At 45.1% G+C, this 20,868-nt stretch overlaps 1 protein-coding gene and 1 long non-coding RNA gene across 2 annotated transcripts in view; one reads left to right on the top strand and one right to left on the bottom strand.

The window, feature by feature from the left end:
• Positions 1 to 9,350: 9,350 nt before the first annotated feature.
• Positions 9,351 to 20,868, bottom strand: part of urm1 (ubiquitin related modifier 1) — a 59,378-nt gene continuing 47,860 nt past the window's right edge. The window contains exons 4-5 of the mRNA XM_080212306.1: positions 12,128 to 12,176; positions 9,351 to 10,632 (exon numbers count right to left, since the gene is read on the bottom strand). Of these exons, the coding sequence (XP_080068432.1) occupies positions 10,564 to 10,632; positions 12,128 to 12,176 (118 nt within the window). The 3' untranslated portion in view covers positions 9,351 to 10,563. The remainder of the gene's footprint in view (positions 10,633 to 12,127; positions 12,177 to 20,868) is intronic.
• On the top strand, positions 12,115 to 20,633 carry LOC145358351 (uncharacterized). Its single transcript, XR_013889464.1, has 3 exons — positions 12,115 to 12,202; positions 16,726 to 16,827; positions 20,394 to 20,633. It is a non-coding gene; the product is annotated as an uncharacterized LOC145358351 (long non-coding RNA).

Here is a 20,868-nt window from a genome sequence, read left to right as displayed (position 1 = left end):
AGGATTGCTGTTCCAGTTGTGCTTACTGCACAGGACCAGGACTGCTGTTCCAGATGTGTCCACTGCATAGCACCAGGAATGCTGCTCCAGATGTCCTTATTGCATAGAAGCTGAAATACTGTTCCAGATGTGATTACTACATAGCACCAGGAATGCTGCTCCAGATGTCTTTATTGCATAGAAGCCGAAATACTGTTCCAGATGTGATTACTACATAGCACCAGGAATACTGCTCCAGATGTGATTACTATGTAGCACCAGGAATGTTGCTCCAGATGTGCTCACTGCAAAGCACCAGGACTGCCGTTCCAGAGATGCTTACTGCATAGCCCTGGACCAATGATTCCAGATGTTCTGACTGCATAGTCTTGGACCAGCAGTTCTAGATGTGCTCACTACATAGCAACAGGATTGCTGTTCCAGATGTGTTCACTGCATAACACCAGGACTGTTGTTCCAGATGTGTTGGCTGCATTGTCCTGGACCAATGGTTCCAGATGTGCTCACTATATAGCAGCAGAATTGCTGTTCCAGATGTGTTCACTGCATAACACCAGGGCTGTTGTTCCAGATGTGTTGGCTGCATAGTCCTGGACCAATGGTTCCAGATGTGCTCACTATATAGCAGCAGAATTGCTGTTCCAGATGTGTTCACTGCATAACACCAGGGCTGTTGTTCCAGATGTGTTGGCTGCATAGTCCTGGACCAATGGTTCCAGATGTGCTCACTACGTAGCAGCAGGATTGCTGTTCCAGATGTGTCGGCTGCAATGTCTCCAATGCACAACAGATTTCATCTTATTTTCCAGGTTTCCAGCTCTGATGAAGGTTTCTTTGCCTGGGCAATCCTCTGGCCTTTTCTGTCACTTGTCCAGGCTTAAGGGAATGTTGCCTTGCTCCATCAGTGGGCAGCGCTGTTCTAGATCTCACTCTGCTACATATTACAGCCTCATCTCCAAAATAGTCACAAAATAAACTGCCTTAAATCTTCAATTCTGGAAATTTGTGGCTTTTGGTGACCCACAGTCAAACCAAAAGGGGGAGCTCTAAGGAGAGGTCTGACTTGAAACTTGAACTCTGTTTTTCTCTCTTCACAGATGCTGTCAGAGCCACTGAGATTTTCCAGCATTTTCTGTCTGTGTTCCAAAGGATGCCGGGTACTAGAAATACATATTAAATCCAGCTTCGAAAGTGGAGCATTAACAAACAAAAACCTTGATAGAAATCACAACATAGACAAAATCCTTTTGACCCTACAAATACGTGTTGCTGTTTCTCCTCTATGTGAGCCCTGGTTGGCACGGTGGCACAGTGGTTAGCATTGCTGTCTTACAGCGCCAAGGACCTGGGTTCAATTCTATCCTTTGGTGACTGTGAAGAGGCTGCACGTTCTCCCCGTGTCTGCGTGGGTTTCCTCTGGGTGCTCTGATTTCCTCCCACAGTCCAAAGATGTGTGGGTTAGGTGGATCGGCCATGCTAAATTAACCCCGGTTGGAACTGTGGTCAGCTGCAGACTCGATGGGCTAAATGGCCTCCTTCTGCACTGTAGGGATTCTATGATTCTATGGTCGTGTTCCCAAATGCCTGTTCTACTCCCAGTGCCCTTGTTTCTGTTTTTGTTCGAGAGCTTATTCTCAAACATTGACACAGTCTCCTGTTTAAATCATTAATTCCAGTCCACAGGCTGCCCTGTAGAAAAAGGTTTATCCTGTCCCCAGTCTTTAACAATGAAATTCATATTTTCAGTCGAGGGACCTTTAAACACCTGGAATAATATTTAAAATGCATCTTCGATACAGTCTATGATCCCAGGGGCACGGTCACAGGGGCAATACAAAGCAAGATTTGATACTGGGCTACATACTGGGACAGGTGCCCAAAAAGAACAAAGAACAATACAGCACGGGAACAGGCCCTTCGGCCCTCCAAGCCTATACCAAACATGATGCCCTAACGAAACGAAAGAAAACCCTGTGCCTTCACTCAGTCCATATCCCTCTATTCCCTCCCTATTCATGTACCCATCCAGATGCCTCTTAATTGTCCCGAATGTGTCTGCTCCACCACCTCCTCTGGCAGCACGTTCCAGACACCCACCACTCTGCGTGAAAAACTTCCCCCCCCGCACATCTCCCTTAAACTTTCCCACTTCCGTCTTAAACCTGTGCCCCCTTGTAATTGATGCTTCCAGCCTGGGAGAAATCCTCTGGCCATCCACCCTGTCTATGCCTCTCGTAATTTTGTAGACCGTTATCAGGTCTCCCCTCAGCCTCTGTTTTGGTCAAATTGAACATAAGGAATAGGAGCAGGAGTAGGCCATCCAGCCCCTCGAGCCTGCCCCACCATTCAATAAGATCATGGCTGATCTGATAGTGGTTCAGTTCCACTTACCCACCTGCTCCCCATAACCCTTAATTCCCTTATTGATCAGAAATCTATCTACCTGTGACTTAAACACGTTTAACGAGGCAGCCTCCACTACTTCAATGGACAGAGAATTCCAAAGATTCACCACCCTCTGGGAAAAGAAGTTCCTCCTCAACTCTGTTCTAGCTAGGATTTAAGCTTATAATCGGAACTGAAAATGCCCAAAATCTAGATTATGCAGGCAGTGGGGCGGCATGGTGGCACAGTGGTTAGCACTGTTGCCTCACAGCACCAGGGATCCTGGTTCGATTCCCGACTTGGGTCACTGTCCATGTGGAGTCTACACATCTCTGTGTGTTTCCTCCAAGTGCTCCAGTTTCCTCCCACAGTCTGAAAGACGTGCTGGTTAAGTGCATTGGCCGTGCTAAATTCTCCCTCAGTGTACCCAAACATGCGCCAGCATGTGGCAATGAGAGGATTTTCACAGTAACTTCATTGCAGTGTTAATGTAAGCCGATTTGCGACACTAATAAACAAACTTTAAAACTTAAAAAAAAGTCTTACACTAGGAGACAGGTGGAGAAGGGTAGGGAGGGAGTTCCAGTGTTCTATCACTTCATCACGTAAAAACATCTGTCTCAAATTCTCCGTGTTTTGTTTAGTAATGGGAATATCAGAAGCCAGGGCACTGGGGTGTAGAACAGGCATTTGGGAACTTGGCCATAGAATGATAGAATCATGAGCTTTGACAAAGGGTCGTCTGGACTCAAAACGTCAGCTCTTTTCTCTCCTTACAGATGCTGCCAGACCTGCTGAGATTTTCCAGCATTTTGTCTTCTGGTTTCAGATTCCAGCATCCACAGTAATTTGCTTTTATTTATTCATTTATTCATGGGATGTGGGTGTTGCTGACTGGGTCAGCATTTATTACCCACCCCTAGGGACGCTTAAGGACATTTAGCTCTGGAGTGACGTTTAGGTCAGACCAGGTAAGGACAGCAGATTTCCTTCCCTAAAGGACATTCGAAGGAGAAGTGTAATCATTTATTATAAACAGGCCCATCACTTTTGATTCGCTTTTATTCTGTTATATAGGAGGGAGCCTTATATAGGACTCCCGATGTTAACTCTTGTTTCTCCCTCCAGGGATGCTGCCAGCCCTGTTGAGTTTTTCCAACATTTCCCGTGTTCTATTGATTTCATAGAATCCCTACAGAGCAGAAGAAGGCCATTCGGCCCATCAAGTCTGCACTGACAACAATCCCACCCAGGCCCTATCCCCATAACCCCACACATTAACCCAATGTTGCCGGACACTAGGGAGCACAGTGGTTAGCACTGCTGCCTCACAGCATTGGGTTCGATTCCTGGCTTGGGTCACTGTCTGTGTGGAGCTTGCACATTCTCCCCGTGTCTGCGTGGGTTTCCTCCCCCACTCCAAAGATGTGTGGGTTTGGTGGATTGGCCGTGCTAAATTGCCCCTTAATGTCCCGGGATATGTAGTTGGAAGGATTAGCGGGGTCAATATATGGAGTTACAGGGATAGGGCCTGGGTGGGAATATTGTCGGTGCAGACTTGATGGGCCGAATGGTCTCCTTCTGCATTGTAGGGTTTCTATAATATTTCTCTGATTTCTATGAACAATTTAGCATGGCCAATCCACCTAACCCACACATCCTGGGACGAAACCAGAGCCCCCGAAGGAAACCCACGCAGACATGGGCAGAATGTACAGACTCCACGTTGACAGTGACCCAAGTTTGGAATCACACTGGGGTCCCTGGCACTGTGAGGCAGCAGTGCCACCCTTTCATTTCATCACTTTTATTGACACCTATTTAAGAATGTCACCACTCTCCATACTGTACTCTCTGGGACAAATGAACAGGATCCCGACCCACCGCTGCTGCCCAAGCGTTTCTATTATTTTATTAGAATACATTTTTTCGGAGATCCATCCCCCCCCCCCCCCACCCCCTCCATCCCGCACAACATCCCAGTATGGGGTTTCAATGGATCTTGTTGATTTTCTGATGTGAGGGTTCGTCTCCAAACAACTACAAAAAAGAGAGAAACGAAATCGAAACTGGGGGCAAACAAGCGGCGGGAGGTGACTGGGGACAAAGGATGGTTATGTCCCCACCACCCCTGCCTACACCTTCTCCCCCTCACCCCGCCACCAACTCTAAGGGATGGTTATGTCCCCACCACCCCTGCCTACGCCTTTCCCCACCACCCCCCCCAACAAACTCTAAGGGATGCTTACGTCCCCACCACCCCTGCCTACACCTTCCCCCCTACCCCTCAAGTCTAAGGGATGGTTATGTTTCCCCCTCCACACTTCCCCCCCCCAACTCTAAATACGCAAGGGTCTCACTCAGAATAACAGGAAAATCCCCCAAAACTCCAATAAAACATGGGATTGTATCGAAAGGTGGGCTGGTGGTGATGGGGCAAACTCGAAGTGATAAAATATAGATAAAAAAAACGGAAAGTCGCCTCAAGATATAAAACTGGGGGGAACTAAAACTGATAAAAGATGTTTTTCTTTAAAAAAAAGTATCAGTTCACTGGGATGAACCATGTGCCTTTAGTGTCTGGGATAGCTAGGAAGCAAAATTGTGTTGTCTCTTGCAGGCCAATAAGGTGTATTATTTTTAGTGGGACCAGTATCAGTGTGGCTGTGACTTTGTGAGTAACTTGCTGCTTTTGCCTTGGCAACATTGACCCAGAAGGTCAGCCTATCTTTCTCAGCGAACAACCTAAAGATCTCCCAATTATTATAACACGAATATATATTTTTTGCTTTGATATCAGATAGACTCTTTCCCCCGCGGTTAGCGTGTTCTGCGGAGAGTTGGCTGCGAATTTGAATTGCGAAATCTCTGCAAAACAAAACACTGTATATGTAAACCCCCCGCCCACCCCCCGCCTTCTAACGCTGAAGGCGATGTTCTAAGGCCGGTAAATCCTGCTTTCAGGCGTTGCGAATCTAACCCTCTTTCAAGAAACGCCCTAACTCGTGAACAGGCCAACTTCTGAGCAGCAGAATCCAGGGAGACATTTGAAATATTCCGCTTCTGAAACGTTGTTTTCTTAAAAAAAAACTTGTGTCACACTCACTAAGATAAGTTTAATTTGTGGCGGCATCAACGCGGCCAGTCTCTCTCACCTTCTCTGTCTCTCTCTGCATTTACTTAAGCCAAGTTTTCAGTCAGTTGCTCTGCTTTTCGATGTGAAATCGTTGGCCTATTCAAATTCCCTTCAAACTGTTTTTTTTTAAACCATGGTCTTGCTAACTCTGGAAGTTACTGGGACATTGTTCCCCCTTCCCCAATTGTAAGAATTGTCGACACTCGTTGTCTGATTTTGCTCTGAGTGCTGAAAACTTTTGGAAGACTTGTCAGAAACATGAGTGTGATTTCTATGTGTGTGTGTGTGTTGTCTGATGTTGTTGCGGTTCCTGTTTCAACATCATGCCTAAAGCTGTTTGGCAATCAAAATCAGTAAACGTGGGGGCGAAGTTTGATTTGAGTTCTTATTATCACATGTATTGGGATACAGTATTGGTTCTCGCGCGTTATAAAGACAAAATATAGAGAAGGAAAGGAGAGCGTGCAGAATGTGGTGTTGCAGTCAAAGCTGGGGTGTAGAAAAAGATCAGCTTAATACAAGGTGTGTCCCTTCAAAAGTGGATCTGTGGAACTCTGCCACAGAAGGCTGTGGAGGGCAGGTCATTGAGTGCCTTTAAGACAGAGAGAGGTAGGTTCTTGATTAATAAGGGGATCAGGGGTTATGGGGAAAAGGCAGGAGAATGGGGCTGAGAAAAAATAGTAAAAAGTCTGACAACACCAGGTTTAAGTGAATGAAGAATTCACCTGAAGAAGAGGGAAACCTCGAAAGCCAGTGAGTTTACTGTCAAATAAATCGGTTGGACTTAAACTTGGTGTTGTCAGACTTTTTACTGTGTTTACCCCAGTCCAACGCCGGCATCTCCACATGATGAGAAAATATATCAGCCGTGATGGCATTGCAGAGCAGACTCGATGGGCCGAGTGGCCTAATTTTGCTCTTGTGTCTTATGGTCTGAAAGGCAGGGAAGAAGCAGTCCTTGAGTCAGTTGGTACGTAAACTGGAGAACTTCTTCAATGGGTTGACAGAGGGACGATGGGCTGAGTGACCTCAATTTGACTTGATGTATTCTGCTTAAAATTCGCACTTGTTAATGTTTCCGTGTTGAATATTATATATATATGTGCATTCTGAAAATGCACCTGTAGGCCAGAACAGGGAGTGGAATTTAGAAGTTAAACTAAGGTAGCTGTGTGCGCCACAGGGGGGGCTGCGAGGTTTAATGACTGTAGGGGGTTTGTTTATTCCAACCCACGCCCCCCCTCGTTCTCTTAAAAGGGTCAGACGTCAAGAAAAATCTTATTCTTTATCTTCGGATTGGTTACATTTGTCCTTTTTGGTTTTCTGTTGCCGGGCAACTTGTGTGAGCGAGCCAAGAAATCTCGCCTTCCAAAATACATTGACACACACACTCACAAAGTGGGGGGTGGGAGGAGATAAGGCACTGGGAAAAAGGGGAACTTTTCTCCCCCCCCCCCGCCCCCAGTATGAAATGATTCAACATTTATACGATCTCGTAATTCGTAGGGGGGGGGGGAGGAAATCGTGCTGAGTCAACGATTAAATATTTAATTTACCATCAATTGTGATCCGGGCGGTCCACAGAAAGTTATTGAAGAGGGACATAACTTTCTACCGTTTTTTAATATATGTTTAAAAAGAAACACTTGGGAACGAGACCCATATAAAACGAAAACAAGAAGAAATACAAAAGAAGTTAGTCCTAAATTTAAAAAAAATCACGGACTGGCTGACAATTTTTTAAAATAATAATAACTTGAAAGCCCCGGAACGGTTTAAAGATGCGGACATTTACCTGCAAAGGGGACCCGCGTTAAGAGACGGATAAAGTTGTCATGTACTGAGTATTGTGCTGATATCCAATTGCGGATTGTGTGTGTGTGTGTGAGAGAGAGAGAGAGAGATTGTATCATCTCATCTCAACCGGTCCCAAATGCAGTAATTGTTAACAGCAGAATTTTTGATGGTTTTTTTAAAAGCAAGTGCTTCCCGGAGAAGATGTCCATTGCATCTAAAACTTCTTGTTTATAAGTATTAAAAGAAACGTGCAGCTTGGGCTAAAAAAAGGCCAATCGTTTATTTTGATATAATTAACTTTTTAAAATAAATAAATAACAATCTCCGCCACGTTGCAGCTGTTTGTTGAGGTACAAATTTTATTTTTGAACGGAACAGATGTGTCTTTTATATAAATACACACACACATCTATAGAATAAAGGCCCGAGTTTTATGCAAAGATATTTTTTTTCAGTGGGCTTTTTGACTGGATATTTCCCAGCTGCTGTTCCCTGCTATAGAGATTGTACAGATTCATTACCTCAATGCCCATTTATCACCCCGTGGTGTTATTCAAATTCAGAGCCAATTGAAGACAATCGCCTTTTTTCGCTCTCTCTCTGCACTGTGGTCACTATACATTTATTGTTAGGGGGAGGGATGGCAGGGGGTGGTGGCTGGGTGGGGGGGGGGGGGGGGTGGTGTTGTTAGGGAGGGGAGGAGGAGAGGGGAGGGGAGAGGGGGGAAGGGGCTGGGTGGTGTTGAGAGAGGATCAGCTCAGAGGAGAAACCCCGCTTTCCAGTTCAAGTCGGGCAGCGGAGCACAGTGTGGAATGCAGAGACAGCCTTCCACAGCAACCTTCCAAAAAGACTAGGAGCCTCTCTCAGCTGGAAGGAAGAGAACGGAATACCGATAGTTTTTTGAACGGGGAAGGAAGCAAACCTCCTCCTTCTCCTCCCCCCTCTTTTTTTTAAACAGCATGTTACTGTGTGTGTGTGTGTGTGTGTGTGTGTGTCTGCGAGGTATGTGTGTGTGTGTGTGTCTGCGCATATAAATATTGCTGCAATTATGACCGATATTATCTTTGGTGCTCAGATAACGGATTGTATCTATTTTTCGCTCCCAAACGAGAGAAAAAAGTCTTTATTTTAAACGTAGGGCAGAGAGAAAGAAAAATCTGGAATTTTTAAAAAGATAGTTTATTTGATCTGGCGCAGAAATAAATGGTGGTAGGGACAATGCGGTTCTTCACTGCATGCCGAACAACAAGACGGGATGGATGCATGTCCAGCCGTGCCACTGTGTTTATAAATTGCCCCGCAGTGTACTCCAGGAGAAATGGTTGGCAATTTGGGTTCTCCCCGCATCTCCCGGTTCCGTTGCGTTGGTCGGAAAATCCGTTGTAAATGTTATTTCGTATGTGTGTGTGTGTGTGTGAGAGAGAGAAAGAGCGATGTGTTGAAGACAGGAGATGCTGCCTTCAGGAGGAAGAGAGAGGGGGGAAAAAATCCAGAAATTCTCGCTACTGATTGTCCAAACGCAATTCTTGTGTTTTTCCAAGTCGGACCCCGAGAATTGTATATGGACATCCGTAGCTGGATTTTCACATTCGTCTTTCGTCCGCAGTGATTTTTGGAAAAAAAAAACCCAGGAAACAAATATTTTCGTTTTTATTTTTATTTTTGAAAAAAGCCAGTTTTTTTTTAGGGGGTGGTCAGTAAATCGAGCCAGCAGGTTTAAATAAGAACACCTTGAAAGCCCCCTCTCCCCCGCCTTGAATACACCTCCCTGTGAAGAAAGGACCATTGGGATTTGTCAATTTTTTTTATGTTTGGAAAGCAAACCCATGCCTGGAGAACCGGAGAAGTGGCGACAAGCGGTAACGAACGATCAGGTAAATTGCGAACGGACACAGGGTCTGAGACAGCAGACAAGAAGACTGGTTTATGCTTTACGTGTTTACATTATTTTTTCTCAGAGCGAGGGAATGTTAAATGTGAAAGAGGGGCAATATTCTTTTCTTTAAAAAAAAACCCATTCCAGTGTAAAATATCGCTTAGATGATTCTTTATTCAATTCCTTTACAAATTTAAAGCCAGACTGAAAATTCAGTTTAAATGATCGGCAGATTGCGGCTTTTGCTTCCAACACGCGTCTTAATAGCAAACAAGCAACTTTTTTTAAAAAAAAAATGTTTTTTGCAATAAGGACGTTCTTGTTGTGACTCGCAATGTGAGCTGCACATTATCTTTTTGCAAAATAATAAAATATTCTGACGTTGGTGCAAAACTTAATAGTACGAATCGCACCTGTTCCTCCCCTCGTGTTTTATTTTCCCCCACCGATATTGACACTGAGCCATCAGTAATATTGTTATTATTAAAAAGAACTTCACCCCCTGAATCTCCTACAGATTCTGTATTTCAGGGTTGACCTTAGTCTGAAATTAGTCTTTAACAGGCGTTGCCAGTCTCCGACAGGGATCGTTTTGTTGTTGTTATATATTCATAATGGTGTGTGTTATAGTTGGAAAGAGTTAGTTAGGGTTAGAAATATTCTGCTTCATATCTATTAACGCCGCCGATTCGAGCCCCAGAACTCGGAGGAGAAGGTCTGCCGTTTGTTTAAAGAATTCTCCCCTCACTCACTGGGGTCTTCTCACCGACGGGGTTAAAATAAGGGCCCATTCATTTCCCACTCTTTCGTTTACAAATTAGTTTTTGTTTTGGGGGGGGTGGGTGGGTCGAGGGAAACATACCGGCAGCGAAAAAGGTAAATGGGGCGCAACATTCGCACCCCAGAATCCTGATTTCACTTCAGTTTTATTATCAAAGAAAATGATTAGGATTGGAATAGCGGTAGGGACATTATATTCAGAGAGAGAGATAGAGAGACAGAGCTCCGTTCTCGGTGCACTGTCTCGATTATGTTAAACCATGTAATGTTACAATATTATAGGACATAATATGCCGGAATTACTCTTTTTTAAAGTAGAGATTAAGGACTTTAAGGATCAGAGAAGCTTATTTTTTTATTCTACAGCTCAAAAATCTATATTGAAACACCCATTCTCTCTCTCTCTCTGTCTGGCCTCTGTTCCCTGTGTACTGCGGGGGTCAAAGGGATTTATTTGTCTGTTACAGGAATGGATCCGGATAACCTGCAGGCTGGGGATGTCATCACTTTGAGGAGCCGCGTTACAAGAGAAATATCTCATCGCTTATCATTTTCTAACCCCCCCCCCCCCCCAGGTTAAATGTCCCTTTTAACCCCCGTGCAAAGTTGATATGAACACGACATTGTCTTGATCCTCCAGTCTGTAGTCCAACTGACCCTGTCCAAGACACACACAACACATACAAAAATAACTGTGAGGAGAGAGAAATCCCGTTCACAATTCACAAAAATCTAACAATTCCTCCCCCTCACTCACCCCGGTCATTCACAAACTGCACTCCTGAATTTCAAACTATTCGTTAACAACGCCTTAGCCCAGGAGACCCAGGTGGATCTGACCCCCTTTTTCCTCTGGAGTTGAATGCGCTGAACATTTCTGCTCTGGTTTTCTCGTCGTTCCGGTTCCCCCCCCCTCTCTTCGTTCACCCAATGCATTGGTAAACTTCAAATCAATTTCGCATTATTCTCCCCCCCCCCCAACAAACTAAATGATTGGGGCACATTCCTCTCCCCCCGCCTCCTTCCCGGACTCGTTTCTCAAGAACGAACCCTCGTTATTTCCCTATTTTCATCGATTTTTTTAATATCAAAAGGTTGTCACCTCAAGGCTGAAGGTTCAACTCCCCAACTTTTAAATTGGACTTGAACCTCCCGGAGAAACACCAGCCCACCAGGATGGGAAGGGGGGTTGCTGACGGGGGGGTGGGGAGGGGGAATCCCACCAGAAATCGGGGAGAGTGGAGTTCAGAAAGAGGAGGAAAAGGGAGGGGAGCATTGAAACAAGACTAGATACATTTCATTCCCTCCACCAAAAACAAAACTCACTCTAATTCCGTTCAGCCCCAAAACCAGCCATTTTCTATCCGGTTGGATAAAATGGACGGATGTTCCTGGCCATTAATTTTATTTTTATTTATAGAAAAGGGACAAGCGGGTTCATTAAACCAACAATTCCGGTTTCTAACTACCGTCAATCGCTCGTCCAGAATGGAGTAACGACACTATTTTGGTGTCAGAATGTTCACTCTCTGTCCCGCCCCTCGCAAGTTGATTGTGCCCAGAATATTTTACTTTTTAAGGTAAGAGGCACTTGGAGATGCCAAAATAAATATTTCACCGGAGTCAAACAAACTTGGTGGCGGGGGCGGGGAAAGAGACAAAAACCCTTCTGAACTGGTTCCTTCTTGCTTTAGCTGTGAAATGTCATAGTTGTATCATCATTGAGCAGAGGTCGCTCTGTTAGTTAAGGGGGGAGGGAGGGGAAGGGGAGGGAGCTTTGTCCATTCCTCACCTAGAGGGGGGAAAGCTTTATCCACCCCTTACCTACAAAGGGGTGAAAGTTTAATCCATTCTTCACCTAAAGGGGGGTGCTTTATTCCCCTCTTACTTACAGGGGGGAAAAGGCCTTATTCCCCCTTACCACAAGGGGGGAAAGCTTTATCCATTCCTCACCTACAGAGGAAAAGCTTTATTTTCCTCTTACCTACAAGGAGCAAAAGCTTCATTTTCCCCCTTTACAGGAAAGCACATTGGAAAACGGTCGCAAGCCATTCTGTTATGGCTGTGTCCCCTTTTTATTAAAAAAAACTTTCTAAGGACCTTCTCGCCACCTGCCCCCTCCCCTTTTATTAGCGAAATCGGCGAATACCAACCATTAACTCCCAATCGGCATCGTTGACCAAAACCAGGATACCCGGCCTCCTGAAAGAGAAGCAAACGCCAGCGAGGTCAGTCACTGGGTACAGTACAAGGGGCACTATAGTGTGTGTGTGTGTATATATATATATATATGCACAAGGGGCATTATAGTGTGTGTGTGTATATATATATATATGCACAAGGGGCATTATAGTGTGTGTGTGTACAAGGGGCATTATAGTATGTGTGTATATATATATATCTATATATACAAGGGGCACTATAGTGTATGTGTGTGTGTATATATATATATACATATATATATATATACACACAAGGGGCATTATAGTGTATGTGTGTATGTACAAGGAGCATTATAGTGTGTATATGAGAGAGTACAAAGGGCATTATATTGTGTGTGTATGTAAGGGGCATTGTGTGTTTGTCGCAGATACTCTAACTGCATTTATCGCTCAATTTCACATCACTTTTTAGATTTCCTGGGTTAATATCTGAACAGTAAACACGGCCAAATAGTCTCAGCGACAACAAGAAAGTACGGGTCTGTGAACACTGCAACACCCAATCGTCCCAGTGTTTAATCTGCCCGCTTCTCATGTCAAACTAGTTCTTTTTCCGGGGGCGGTGGGGGGGATGGCTTCACCCTTTAGAATTTACAATTTCTCAAAGAAAAAGAGCGCCATGAATTTACTGCAGAATGTGGTAAAATATCCGTGAAAGAGCCACCTTTCACAGGCGGGGAAGAGAGGACCGGGTTAAAGGATACACACAGTGCCTGACCCCAATAGGAAAATATCACAACTCCACCATGTGCGGGTTTCTGCTCCTCTCTCTCCCACTGACATCAACACCCCTTTTCCTGTCTGTGTGTATATATATATATATATATATGTGTGTGTGTGTATTTGTGTGTGGGGGGGTTGGATATTAAATATTCATGTTTGTACCTGTTAGAAATATTAGATGCTCTCCTAACCTATTTGTAAGATGACAGGTTGTACACTGACAGTAAACATTGCAAGCAGCTCCCCCCCCCCCCCACAATGGACCCCTGAACAATAAACTTTCTGCCTTTCTCCACTGCTGGGCTACACAGCCAATGAAATGCTTCAGTAGACCTGCAACCACTTTTGTGAAGAAAGGCAGCCCAATTTGGGCACAGCAAGCTCCCATGGACATCAAGGTGACCAATGCCTAGATCATTCATTCACGGGACATGGGCATCACTGGTTAGGCGAGTATTTATGCCCTTTTTAAAATTTATTATTGTCATAAGTGCATTTACATTAACACGGCGGTGAAGTTACTGTGAAGATCCCCTAGTTGCCACACTCCGGTCCCTGTTTGGGCACACAGAGGGAGAATTTAGCATGGCCAATTCACCTAACCAGCACATCTTTTGGACTGTGAGAGGAATTCCACACAGACATGGAGAGAATGTGCAAACCCCACACAGACAGTGACCTGAGCCAGGAATCGAACCTGGGTCCCTGGAGCTGTGAGGCAGCAGTGCTAACCAATGTGCCACCGTGGTTGGAGAAGGTGGTGGTGAACTGCCTTCTTAAAAGTTCATGTGCTGTGGGGTTGATCCGTTAGGGAGGGAATGCCTTTAGGGAAGGAATTCCAGAATTTTGACCCAGTGACTGTGAAGGAATGGCCGATATTTTTGTCAGTGGGAGGACTAAGATTGGCCAGGGCACCGGGATGGACTCCCCTGCTCCATGAAATAGTGCCGGGGTGGGGGGGATCTTTAACACCTGATTGAGCGGGTAGAAGGAGCAACAATTACCTGCTCCTGGGCAAGACTGCCACCAGGAAATGGGAATGGGCAAATGAGATTTTGTGTCTATGTTTGTGCAGTGGGATTCAAACTCTTTACCTATTGAATAGAACATTACAGCGCAGTATAGGCCCTTCGGCCCTCGATGTTGCGCCGACCAGTGGAACCAATCTAATGACCCTCTAACCTAAACTATTCCATAGAACATAATAGTCACTGGTAGCTCAGTAGTTAGCTCTAGATACTTAAATAGTGTGTGAAATTCCTGCATATACGATGTACCTAATAAGTAGAAAAGTCCTCCAACTGAATATCTCAGGCTGATTCCTCTCTCCCCTTCGAACAGTTTCAGTATCAGTGACTCCACACCTCTCCCTGGGCAGATGAAGCTCAGCCTTCAAAAACTCAGTCATTAACTTGACCCCGATATCAGTGTCCCAGGTCACGACTGCTACTTTTCCCCATAACATCAGCCACACCTGCCTCATTGAATCCCTGCAGTGCAGAAGGAGGCCATTCAGCCCATTGACCCTGCGTCGACAACAATGAAGCAGTTGAGACTACCTCATTGAATGTTTTTAAGGCAAGGATAGGTACATTTTTGAACAGTAAAGGAATTAAGGATTATGTGGGTGGGTAAGTGGAGCTGAGTCCACAAAAAGATCAGCCATGATCTTACTGAATGGCGAAGCAGGCTCAAGGGGCCAGATGGCCTACTCCTGCTCCTAGTTCTAATGTTATGTTCAAGCCCATCCAGGCTCTATCCCTATAACTTCATGTATTTACCCCCGACACTTAGGGTCAATTTAGCTTGGCCAATCCGCCTAACCCGCACATCTTTGGAGTTTGGGAGGAAACTGGAGCGGACACAGGGAGAACGTAAACCTCTACACAGACAGTCACCCAAGGCTGAAATTGAACCTAGGTCCCTGGTGCTGTGAGGCAGCAGTGCTAACCACAATTCCGCTGAAACTCTCATCCCAGCCTTTGTTAGATCTGGGGTTGATGATTCCAAAACTCTCTCTCTGGTTGTCCTTCCATATTTCATCCTCCAAATTCTCCTCCTCCAAAAGTCTGCAACATGTAACATCACACTGGATCCCATTCATCTCTCAGCTCTGTATGTGCTGGTCAATGACTCTGCAAATTCCTTGGTTTCAATCTCTATACCTCTCCCTATCTCAGTAACCCACCCCCTGCACCTGCCCCGCCAGCCCCACAAGTCAGAGGTTCCTCCCCGTCTCCAATGCAGGCTGTCAGCCCCGATATTCACGTCGACCATAATGGTGGCCATGCTTTCAGCTGTCAAAGCTCTGAGCTCTGGAATTCCCTCCCTAAACCTCTCCACCTCTTCTTCAAGAGGCTCTGTAAAAACTTTGACCAAGCTTTTCAAGCTCTCAGGCACTTTGTCCAATATATTATCTCAGTTTTTTGGTAACATAGCACTTGAGCATTGCTGAAAAAAAATGCTTTTCATTTGGCACCCATCAGGACAGACGCAAGAAAGTCAAGTTTTGAAGGGATTGGCCGCAACGAGAATTGACATGCCAACCAATCAGCACCCTTTTCTCATTGTGTTTGAAATTTGGTATTCTTGCATTTGTTCTGATGAGTGCAAAACAAAAAGCTTTGACAGCTTGTCTCTTTATTTCTCTGCAAGTTTGTTCAGTGGCTCAGTGTAACATTTTATCCCACACTGCTCCTGCGACACACTTTGGGACATTTATCGCCAGTAAAGACACTATATAAATGCTTGTTGTTGGATTACACATCTGGTTAACAAAACTCAAAGAATGTTACCAGCGGAATGGCTGACGAGGTATTCCCTTGCCCTGGGGAAGTCAGAGCATCAGAACAACTGATACACGGAGAAGGCTGCCATTCGCAGCATAGGGTAATGTAAAGTGCACTGTCATCTGCTTTAGCTGCAGTCTGCCGTTTCTCTCCCCAGCCCCTCCCCCTCCAACAATCACTGGACTGTTAAAGACTTTCCCCTAGCAATACTTCTTCCCTGTTGCCATGGGAGTTTTGAATGAACCTACCATACATTAAGCTGATCTTTTTTTACGCCCTAGCTATGACTGTGATACTGTACTTTGCACTCTCTCCTTTCCTTCTCTATGAACGGTATGCGTTGTCTGTACAGCGTGCAAGAAACTATGCTTTTCACTGTATCCCAATACGTGTGACAATAATAAATCAAATCAAATCAAATCTAATTCCAGGGAAGCTAAAGCTGCAATCACAACTTTTAAACAAACTGCTTACAGGCCTGTTTTTTTTGTAAAGTCTGTATTCATGGCAGTGAGTTTCCAAGACAAGCTCTTGCCCCCAGCATGAATGCAATAACGTTGATTTCTACGGGGAGACTTGACTTTGAACACACAACTGTGGTATGAATGGGGGTCAGAGATTGCACCCTACAAAAGTCGCGTCTTTCTAGATAACGCCCAAGTTCCTGTGATTACCCAGGGTTGGATTGGAACCCTTCCCCCCGCCCCATAGAGCGTTGGAAGGAAATCTGGCGACTATGTTTTGTTGTATAAAAAAGCAAATTATTGCGGATGCTGGAATCTGAAACCAAAAGAGAAAATGCTGGACAATCTCAGCAGGTCTAGCAGCATCTGTAAGGAGAGAAAAACACTGATGTTTCGAGTCCAGATGACCCTTTGTCAGAGCTTTGACAAAAGGTCATCTGGACTCGAAACGTCAGCTCTTTTTTTCTACCTACAGATGTTGCCAGACCTGCTGAGATTTTTCAGCATTTTTTCTTATGTTTTGTTGTGGTTGTTTTTTTTTTGCCTCTCCCAGGGGATGGCCCGGAGTGAGTGGAGTTGGGAAGTATCCAGCTGCGGCGCGTGAACCATCAGGCTGGGCTCTGATGGATCAACGGGTCATTTTGTGTAGTGAATGGTGAGTACTTGGATATGTCATTTCATTGCTTGGAGTGGTGAATATAATAGCACTGGATGTGAAATGTAACACATTTTATTAGCGTTTATATATTTTGTTTTTTTTAATTATACCACAATTCAAAGTTAACTCTGAAAATCCTGCATGGGGAGAATCCTCACAGTGCCAGGGACCCGGGTTCAATTCCAGCCACTGTCTGTGTGGAGTTTGCACTTTCTCCCCGTGTCTGCATGGGTTTCCTCCCGCAGTCCAAAGATGTGCGGGTTAGGTTGATTGGTCATGCTAAATTGCCCCTAGTGTGGGGTTACGGGAATAGGGCCTGAGTGGGATTGTGGCCAGTCCAGACTTGCTGGGCCAAATGGCCTCCTTCTGCACTCTAGGGATTCTGTAATGGTCATCACTTGTTTTAATTAATTTAGCATCAAAAATTTAACTCCATAATATTGTTCAATTTCCTGCCCTCCCCCAACCCAAACTCAGTTTGAATTCACAAAACCTCTCCTTCTTTGTCAGTATTGCCACCTTCTCCAGCTATTGGGTTCTCCAACAGATTACTGTTTCATACACCACCCAATTGGCCCTCATTCACTGGTATGTCTTAATAGCGAATTCCCATTGGGTTAATTAGCTGCAGGAGGCATCACATTGCAGTCTCTCTTTGACCTCCAAACATACGCATTTCACAGCAGGGAGGTCATCAGGTGCAGTATTAGGTCCATGGAAAGACAGGCCAATCAGTAAGAATTCCAGATCAACGGAGGAGATAAAGAAAACAATTGAATTTACTTTCATTTTTTTTTGCCCTTAACATCCTCAGACTGCCCGGGGGCTTGACAGCCAAGGAAGTACCTGAGGCGGCACAGTGGCAAGAACTGCTGCCTCACAGTTCCAGGGGCCTGGGTTCGATTCCCGGTTTGGGTCACTGTCCGTGTGGAGTTTGCACATTCTCCCTGTGTCTGTGTGGGTTTCTTCTGGGTGCTCCGGTTTCCTCCACAGTCCAAAGATGTGCTGGTTAGGTGCGAATGGGATGCTGGCCTTCATAGCGAGGGGGATTGAATATAAAAGTAGGGAGGTCTTGCTGCGACTGTATAGGGCATTGGTGAGGCCGCAGCTGGAGTACTGTGTGCAGTTTTGGTCGCCGTACTTACACAAGGATATTTTGGCCTTGGAGGGAGTGCAGAGGAGGTTTACTAGGCTGATACCGGAGTTGAGGGGGTTGAGCTATGAGGAGAGGCTGAATAAACTAGGCTTGTACTCGTTAGAGTTTAGAAGAATGAGGGGAGATCTCATTGAGACATATAAGATGATGAATGGGATGGATAGGATAGAGGTGGAGAGACTATTCCCGCTCAGAAAGGACAGTAGGACTAGGGGGCACAGCCTCAAGATAAAGGGGGGGAGCAGTTTAGAACGGAGTTGAGGAGGAACTTCTTCACTCAAAGGGTGGTGAATCTCTGGAATTCTCTGCCCATTGAGGTGGTGGAGGCTGCCTTGCTAAATATTTTTAAGACACGGGTTGATGGGTTTTTGATAAGCGAGGGGATTAAGGGTTATGGGGAGAGGGCGGGAATGTGGAACTGAGCCACGACAGATCAGCCATGATCTTATTGAATGGCGGGGCAGGCTCGAAGGGCTAGATGGCCTACTCCCGCTCCTATTTCTTATGTTCTTATTGACCATGCTAAAGTGCCCCTTAGTGTCCTGGGATGCATAGGTTAGAGAGATTGGTGGGGTAAATATATGGAATTATGGGGGTAGGGGCTGGGTGGGACTGTTGTTGGTACAGACCCAATGGGCTGAATGGCCTTCTTTTGCACTGTAGGGGTTCCATGAATTCTATGAGTGCAGTCATTGTTGCGAGTTAGACAAACACAATAGCCAATGTGTGCACAGAAAGATCCCACAAATAACAATGAGATGAACTACCAGCTTATTTGTTTTTCAAACTGGTGCTGCTTGAGGGATGAGTGTTGGCCAAGGTATTTACATGCTGGATTATTACCTGGCAAATGTATTTGAAAGCCATTGCAGTACAAGGTTTGGTTATTGACTGTGTGGCATCCTGTTGAAGCCTGGTGTTGTTCTCCTTTTGGCCTTTTACAATGCCACGCAGCATGAGATTTCTTTCCCAGCTCTCTGCTCCGTAGATATGTTGAGGTTGGTGAGCTGGGTGCATGACACAACGTATTGGAACTGTGTCAGACACCATCCCAATATTCCCTCCTATTTGAATATTAGCAAAACATGGGCCAATGTCATGAAATGGTAATGTCACAGGCTGCACTGAGGTCATGGGTTCAAGTCCCATCACATACACCAGTTTCAGTGATGATGACAATGACAAGTATCATTAATTGTTATAAAAACCCATCCAATCCACTGATGCCCCTGAGGTGAGGAAACCTGCCAATTTTACCCGGTCTGGCCTCCGTGTCACTCCAGACTCTCACCCATGTGGTTCACTCTTAACTCTACCCTCTGAAACAGTCCAGCAAGCCACTCAGTTAAGGGGCAATTAGGGATGGACATCATGTGTTGGGCCTCGCGAACATGCCAACATTTATCAAAAGAAAAGTCGGGACAATATTAACCCTAAAAGCTTGCTTAAAACTCAGCCAGTGCAGCATTCAGAGTGCGTGCATTAGACAGAATTGTATTGATATTTTCGTATTTGATATCTTGCCCTGATTGAGCGGTGACTCGTTGGTTTTGTGGTCAGACGTATGTGTGTGTGTGTGTATGTATATATATATATATACACACAGATCTTAGCTAGTCAAAGTGCAAGCGCCTTAATGGGGCGGCACGATGGCACAGTGGTTAGCACTGCTGTCTCACAGCACCAGGGACCCAGGTTCAATTCCCAGCTTGGGTTACTGTCTGTGTGGAGTCTGCACGTTCTCCCCGTGTCTGTGTGGGTTTCCTTCCACAGTCCGAATGACGTGCTGGTTAGGGGCATCGGCTGTGCTAAATTCTCCCTCAGTGTACCCAAACAGGCGCCAGAGTGTGGCAGCTAGAAGATTTTCACTAACTTCATTGCAGTGTTAATGTAAGCCTACTTGTGACTCTAATAAATAAACTTTAAAAGTTGCTATTTTTGAAACTGCCCTTCTGTGGTAAGATCATTTCTATTTTGTTGTATAAGTGACTTGATGAGTATTTATATCAATTGCCAGAGAGGGGAGAAGGAAGAGACTGGTTCAATTCCATCAATTCCTCAGTTGATTCACTTCAATTTGTGTCTGCCTGCCTTTGCCAAGCATCTCTGTAAGGTGCACAGTAATGATGTTCAAGCCTAGGGCTTTCTCAGTATTTAAATAATGGGACATTTTACCCTCTGAGTCATCAGGGCAGCCACTGTATCTCAATGTTTCACAGAAACATACACAGAAAACAGAAGCAGGAGTAGACCATTCGGCCCTTCGAGCCTACTCCACCCGCCATTCATGGCTGATTAATACTCTGATCCCGTCTCCATTCCCCATCCCCCTTGATCCCGTTAGCTCCAAGTGCTGTATCTAATTTCTTGTGGCTTCATATTAAATGTGCTTTCCTTCCTGTCTTAGGTTTTCAAGACTCAAGAACAGCTTCTTCCCTGCTACCATCAGACTTTTGAATGGACCTACCATATATTAAGTTGATCTCTCTCTACACCCTAGCTATGACTGTAACACTACATTCTGCACCCTCTCCTTTCCTTCTCCCCTATGTATTCAATGAATGATATATTTTGTCTGCACAAGAAACAGTACTTTTCACTGTATGTTAATACATGTGACGATAATAAATCAAATCAAAGCAAATCACTTCCACGCACTTTTTATATGGAGGAGTCTCTCAGACAAGCTAATCTGAGGCAGTTCTGGAGCACAGTGCTTGCAAGCTTGCAGGAGGGACTTGGGAATGATTATGCTTCCGTTGATTGTGATTCCCAGAGAGAAACATTTTTAAAGGAGCGAATTGAAATGAATGAGGGAGGGGAAAGGACAGACAGCACGTCTTACGCACACTCACACGCAAACACTTTTATTCTGTTTCAAA

Source organism: Carcharhinus amblyrhynchos, chromosome 25 (genome assembly GCF_965287045.1).
Source record: "Carcharhinus amblyrhynchos chromosome 25, sCarAmb.v2.hapA, whole genome shotgun sequence".
Classification (NCBI taxonomy): Eukaryota; Metazoa; Chordata; class Chondrichthyes; order Carcharhiniformes; family Carcharhinidae; genus Carcharhinus; species Carcharhinus amblyrhynchos.
The sequence above is the reverse complement of the archived record's forward strand: the minus strand, read 5'-3'. Positions and strand labels throughout refer to the sequence as shown.